Here is a 7,500-nt window from a genome sequence, read left to right on the forward strand (position 1 = left end):
GCAGCTCTGGGCTCTGGGTCATTCACGTCATGTTACATATGCGTACATTACAGTTTATGCTGTACTATGTAAGGAATACCACAAGCCCTGTGGCCTAGCCTGAGGGAGAATGAGATGTATAATGCTATGATTGGCTATTGTTTTGGATAAAGGGGGAATTTTAGCACAAAAATCATTTGCCTGCCTTGTGTGGAAGATACTACACACCAAAACATGGCACTCTTTGCTGCTGATGTGAACCTTTAAGTAACCTTCACTCTTGTTTATGAGATCTATCTCCTCATGTTAATTACTCATATTGTCTTTTGGTACTCTGCCAGCATGTCTTGAAGTATGACACAAATAATGGAAGCATTGAAGACGTGGGGGCGAATCCCTGTATATCACTGCACAAGATCTAGCATTTTGTAAAGATAAGATTTGTGAGAATGATTATTTTGATTAGATTTTTATTTTTATATTTATTTATTTATTTATTTATTTATTTATTTATTTATTTATTTATTTACAGAGTGTAACATACCATATTTATTGAAATAGACTCTGATGTACTTAAGATAGATACTACAGGTTTGATGGAGCAACTAAAATGCCTTCATGCATCTCTGAATATGCAAAAATACTAATATCATGTTTTGCACACAAGTGATTAAAAAAAAAAAAAAAAAAAAAAAAAATCACATCACTTTGTTAGTGCAAGCACAGTGAGTGTAACACACCAGCATGTGTGGAAGAGCCCACGGAGGCAAGCCCAGTTGACCATGCAGTCTACCTACAGCAGCAACCAAGTGAATCATATATTCTCTTGGTGTCAATTGGTTATGCACATGTAAAGTCACCCATGGGAAAAGGCAATTAACCCTTTGAAACTAGATGCTTCACTGCCCGCATGGGGCCCAAAATACAGGCATTAGGCATATTTGAGTGGCTACTCTACTGGGTGTGTGGCTTGTAGGCAGGGCACATATGAACTCACACTTGCATTGACAAGATTCTGTAATAATAACAGTTAGTAATAATAATAATAACAATTAGTAACATAATATATGTCATAAAAAAAAAAAAATCTTTATATTCATACAACCTATATCTGCTGGTCATGGCAGTCATGACTCATGGATGGTACATTCCACTCATTTATCGCTAGAAATAATGCAAAAGCCCCTTCTTAAGTTCCCATATTCTTATCACAATCCAAGAGCTTTGTCTACTCATGGTGAGTCATTCCTGTCACCACAGCCTGCAGCCCTCAGACAAATTTTCCCATGATGGCATGTTCACATTGTTCACACCTCAAGCCAGATTTGTTCATGATGTAAGGGTAATGTCATCCTGATTGTAGGGGTTAATAAAACAAAACAAAACAAAACAAAAAGCAAAAAAACAGCTGGCATGACAGGTGTTATATCCATCCCAACATCATTGGTTTAAGAAGGGAAAATATTTTTGTTTAGTAGTACAAGACATTATTTTTTATCATATATTTCTGTGATTCATGTATTTAACCAAAGTGTTTGTGTTTTTAAAATGTCAAGGGTATGAAAAATCCTATAGGGGCATCAGATTGCTTGTGGATTCCAGATTTTTAAGGTCCCTCCAATTTTTTTCCTTTTTTTCTTTTTTTTTTTCAGATCCATATAGACATTCCAAGAATGTCCCCACTGGTACCACTCTTCCAGCAGACTATTGTGCAGGAAATGTTTGAGCGCATTTTATACATCTGGGCAATCAGACATCCAGCATCTGGTTACGTGCAGGGCATCAATGACTTGGTCACTCCTTTCTTTATTGTCTTCCTACATGAAGTCGTCCCAAAGGGTATGTAAAGGATGCAGTCCAGTTTCTTTGTCTGAATGTAGTAAAGACCTTTATGAGCATTATTATGTTCAGAACACACACATACATACATAAACACACATACACACACACACACACGTGCACACACACACACACACACGCACGCACGCACGCACGCACGCACGCACGCACGCACACACACACAGACACGCACACACACACAGACACACAGACACACACACACACACACACACACACACACACACACACACACACACACACACACACACACACACACACACACACACACACACACACACACACACATATGCACACACACACACATATGCACACACATGCACACACATGCACACACATGCACACACACACACACACACACACACACACACACACACACACACACACACACACACACACACACACACACACACACACACACACACACACACACACACACACACACACATGCTCTCTTCTCACACTTGATGAAAATGATACCTAGATTAGATGAAACTGCCAGGGCTATATTCCTAATTTGCAATTTAGATATAAGATTAGAATCAAGTGTTACGCATAAGAGCATTAGATTATCCACTGGTGATTAAGACTCCATTAATCAGCAAATTTGGATGCTGAAGCAACTAGTTACTAGACCATCTTACAATCATTTCCTTGGACTTGGTAAGATTTAATTTTGTGCCCATCCAAAAGTACCATGACAGTTATCCTCAAGTGTACAGTGAGGCCATCGGCAATTATTTGCCTGGTTCATTGACCCACTTACGATGGTCCTATTTCCGGGTGATATCAAAATTAGCATGCAGGACAGTCTGGGAACCTGCCCATTCGCCATCCACCTCAGGCAATAAAATCAGAGCGCAAGCTCTGATCTAGCGTCGCACTGCTGGGACAGCCGTCCATTGTCTATATTCTAGGAGTCACATATGTGTAACACCTGGCGCAAGTAGGTTAAAGGAGGAATGAGGGACTCGGCACCAAACAGAGATGCTTTAAACATTGACCACCATTTTAGAGAAGACTTTCAAATTAGCATTCTATTCAGATTTAGCTGCCTTATAAACATTAGTTGATTTATTTCACAAGGCAACATATTTCTCCAAACAAGGTCAAGTGTGATTACCAGACTAGAGATTGTAGGCACTATACTTGTCCTAATGAGCCTGGTAACATTGTTCATAAAACCATGCTCTATCAATTGAATGAGATTTAAGAGTTTAGCAGAGTACATACCCCATTATGATGTCCAAAGTAACAAGTTCAGAACTTTAACAGAACAAGAAGCATTATAAACATCACTCCAAGCATTGCTATCAAAAGCATGGTTGACACCATCCCAATTAATTCTAGACTTTAAAAAGATGTCTAATTGTGGTAAAATCTGGTATTGTAAAGTCCAGCTGAATCTTACAAGCTAAACTACAGTGATCAGAAGAAGCAATTGGTGCAATAGACTGGCATTAGTTAATGAAAGATCCAAAAGATTACCACTGTTATTTGCACCTTGGAATAACTGCTCACACCCAACTACATCTGAGAAATATGAGGTAGAAATCACCTGTCGGTCATTTGGGGACAGAATTCAGCCAGTCTTAGTGGTGAGCATTAAAATCACCTATGAAAATAAAGGACAATTTCCTATCATTCTCTTGAAGGGAAATGTGTGAGAATCGGTAAAAATCATAAATTCTGTCATTGATAGTGTGACTTCTGTAAAGACTAAAAATGTAGAAATTACATAAGCAACTACACACTCCTAACCATGTATTCATGACAACCGTATTCATACTTGGTAAGATGACTAGCAATAGTGTGTCTGATGCAAGTTTACTCTCCTTTATCTCAGAGGAGAGCTTGGACACCTACGATGTTGAACAAGTGAGTGAGGAGGACCGGGCAGTTGTTGAAGCTGACAGCTTTTGGTGTATGTCCAAACTCCTCGATGGCATCCAAGACAACTACACCTTTGCCCAGCCAGGGATACAGAACAAGGTGCAGCAGCTCAGGGAACTTATGAAGAGAATTGATTGTAAGTTAGCAGTAACTGTATATTTTACCGGTTTAATTAAGTATTTTATTTACTTCACATATTGTATGTCAATCCTTCAGGTTCTGGTGACAATTTGATTATCAGATACAGATAACTTTCAAGAATGTTATCAGTAGAAAAATGGATATATATATATATATATATATATATATATATATATATATATATATATATATATATATATATATATATATATATATATATATATATATATATAATGATGTATGCATAAACATATACATATACATTAATTCTGGGTTTATGATTGGTATTTCAACATATACAGTGCCTAGAAGGAACCTCAAGTTGTGTTATATAATATTTTTGTTTGATAAGTTACATTTGTGACATCATTATTATTATTATTATTATTATTATTGATATTAAGATAATTGTTATTTTTATTGATATTAAGATTATTGTTATTATTATTATTGATATTAAGATTATTGTTATTATTATTGTCATTATCATTGTTATTATTATCATGAATATTGTTATAGTTATTTGTATGGTTACAGTTAGTATTTTTATCATTGTTGATGTTTTTTATATTATTATTATTTAAGACTAGTAATTAACTAGGAAAGCATCCTGAACAAAGTTTAGAAAACAAAGGTCGTCTGTTATAAAATCATATATTAGCAGATTTTTATTTTTTATAGACTTGAATATCTTCAGCTTCAGAGAAAAAAATCCAGGAATATTCAGTGACTTTCCTTGTCTTTTCTCTCCATTTTCAGTCAGTCTCCACTGTCACTTAGAGAGACACGAAATCGACTACCTTCAGTTCTCCTTCCGGTGGTTCAACAATTTACTGATGCGAGAATTGCCCCTGGGATGTACTGTGCGCCTTTGGGACACACTACATGCCGAACCTGATGGTTTCTCCCACTTTGTTTTGTACGTGTGTGCGGCCTTCCTCAAACACTTTTCCCAACACCTTATGGCCCAGAGAGATTTCCAGGTGAGGTGCTCTTCTTTGCGTATGTTTGGGTGTTGCCGTCTTTGTTGGAGTCCAATTATTTTGTTACCGTTGCTGTTCCTTTCTTTGTAGAATTCTTATGATATTTGTTATCATCATCAGCATTGGTTGTAGTAGTTGTAGAGATGATGATACTGTTGATGTGGTCAGTTTAATTTGATAGCTTTCATTTATATTGCCATCTTCATTATGATCTGTACGAGTAATTGTTATTACTGTTAGTTTCCATTACTTCTTTTTTATAAAAAGAGATTGTTTATAATAATCAACATGCTTATTATAATTATCAGTGTTCCTTTCATTATATATCTAATTTTTTTCATTGTTGCTGTTTTTATTTATTGTAGATATTACCTGCACTATTAATATTATGGCAATTGTTATTTTTATTGATCTTTTAGATGACAGTTGTATTAAGAAACTAATGTTATGTATGGAAAATACTCTTATTATAGAATTTATGTTACAACTAAGCATTCATATTACATAAATTGTGCTCATGTGAATAATGTATACTTACCTAGAGCAATATCTTTTCTCCAACAGGGTCTAATGCTGTTGTTGCAGAACCTGCCAACCTCAAACTGGTCCGACAGTGAGATCAGTCTCCTAGTAGCTGAAGCTTTCCGTCTCAAATATGTGTTTGCTGACGCGCCAAACCATTTACAAGCCAACAAAAAGTGATGCTAGATGATTAAGAAAAAGTGCAAATCCAGCCACGACATTACAGCAGCCAATTTCTTTTGGGTGTGAAAAAAATTGTTGCATATCACCGACTGTATGTGAAATTGCAATAGAACCTGAAAAGTTCAATACTATGGAGGCACTTATCAAGCCAGTTGAGCTGTGGTAATGAACAAGGGGGGAAGGGGAGAGCCCAAGATTAGATATTTATTTAAAGTTGGAATAAGATAACGACCGGTGAAGTGAAACGAGATGGTGACTATGACATTTTGAAAGGGACTCTTCCAGCTGAACTAAAGCAACTATGATACAGTCCTATATTAAGGACACTTTTAGAGTTTCATTTATTTAATCTCTATTTTCTTCTTTCTCTTCTTTCTCCCCCCTTTATCCCCTTATCTTCACCAGTTGTTTTTTTTTAAATAGATATGTTTATGCATTCTATTTTATAATTTTAGTTATATCCTGATACTGAATATGTTAGGCAGTATCAACTGTTGCTTTATGTCGTAAGACATTGGCAACAGATCAGTATATTTCAACCAATTTTTGGTTAGTTCTAATGAGTTATATACACATTCTTCTGTTCATGTATGAATTTGTATCCTCTCGTAACACTGTTGTTGTGACTTACCATTTATAAAGAAACAAATTTATTATTTTTACATTAGAGGAATATATACATGCATGAATGAATTAGTTGTGAAAATTGCAACATACCCCAGATACCTTGTGAAGAGTACATGTAACCCTTTATTTTATACCCATGCAGAAAATTGTCTGCCTGTGGTGGCCCTCTCCTTTGTAGGTCTTACATATACATTCAGAAACTATTTTACTTGTGTTATAAAGGTTGTTTAATTATCATACCCTCCATTTTCACTATATCTTTATCTAGCCTTGTTTTTCCTAAATCTGTGATGATTGAATAAGTTCACCACAAACTTGATTGGATTATAGTATACAGACAAAAAGCTTTAGAATGGATGTTCATATTCCCGAAAGAGCAGGATCTGAGAATAGGAAGTGAAAGCTAAATGACAAAGAGTAAGATTGTTTGTAGGAAGTTTAGCTTTTATTTCTATACTCTCCATATCAGGGGGAAAATCTATTATGAAAATGTCAAGAGTCACTTTCCTTGGCACTTGTTACTCAGGCAAACTTGCATGATGCTCATTGTATATGAAATGACTCTTAAGCAGAGATCCGAAATTACCAATGCTTTTATTTTAAACACATCTTTTCTTTTTTAAGAACTAGATTTAGAAAAATACAGGTAATTCATATGGTTGATATTATCACATTGCAAATGTAATGCTGTGAGGGCAGGATATAAGAGGTTACAGGACCTTTGGGCGAAGGATATGTAGTAAGAAGGTTTAAGATCACTTTAGTTATTCTCTGTGAACCAAAGTTAAAATGATGAAAATTTATAATTGTCTAATTGATAATAGTTGATGAATAGTTATGCGTGACTACTGCCATGAATTTTACAAAGATTATTTTTGAAGTTTACAGTTTGTAAGATTGTCTTAATTTTTATTTGACTTCAAAAATGTGTGATTCTGACATGTTTTACAAATTGCAACAAAATGTTCAAACTAATAAACCATTTATACCTACAACAATGTATTAAGAAGACAGCAAAGGATAATTATAGTATATTTTCATTTGATTTTGTTTTCTCTCTGCCGTCAGTGGAAGAAAGATCGCTAATTGAAACAGCACGTTAACTTTTTTGACCGGACCTTTAGTTTTGTGGTAGGATACTCAGAGCTCGAGGCAGTCCAGTGGAAAGGTAACAGTACAGAATATCAGTGCTAAATGATGGTGCTCTTTGTACACTCCCAATGTTGAAAGGTTATGTGGCGCACGGTCCTCTTGTAGACTTGTAATTAAAATCTTGGATAGAATTAACCAGTGAGATTTAGACAGTTGAGACTTG

The 7,500-nt window shown here is 35.5% G+C and overlaps 1 protein-coding gene across 1 annotated transcript in view; it reads left to right on the forward strand.

Moving 5' to 3' along the window:
- The window catches only part of Tbc1d22 (TBC1 domain family member 22), an 8,406-nt gene that overhangs the window by 674 nt on the left and 232 nt on the right, over positions 1 to 7,500 (forward strand). Inside the window, exons 2-5 of the mRNA XM_070126249.1 lie at positions 1,632 to 1,818; positions 3,683 to 3,865; positions 4,630 to 4,853; positions 5,418 to 7,500. The exon at positions 5,418 to 7,500 is cut by the window's right edge and continues 232 nt beyond it. Coding sequence (XP_069982350.1) covers positions 1,653 to 1,818; positions 3,683 to 3,865; positions 4,630 to 4,853; positions 5,418 to 5,555 — 711 coding nt within the window. The 5' untranslated portion in view covers positions 1,632 to 1,652 and the 3' untranslated portion in view covers positions 5,556 to 7,500. The remainder of the gene's footprint in view (positions 1 to 1,631; positions 1,819 to 3,682; positions 3,866 to 4,629; positions 4,854 to 5,417) is intronic.

The sequence above is a fragment of the Penaeus vannamei genome, chromosome 10, assembly GCF_042767895.1.
Source record: "Penaeus vannamei isolate JL-2024 chromosome 10, ASM4276789v1, whole genome shotgun sequence".
Taxonomy (NCBI): domain Eukaryota; kingdom Metazoa; phylum Arthropoda; class Malacostraca; order Decapoda; family Penaeidae; genus Penaeus; species Penaeus vannamei.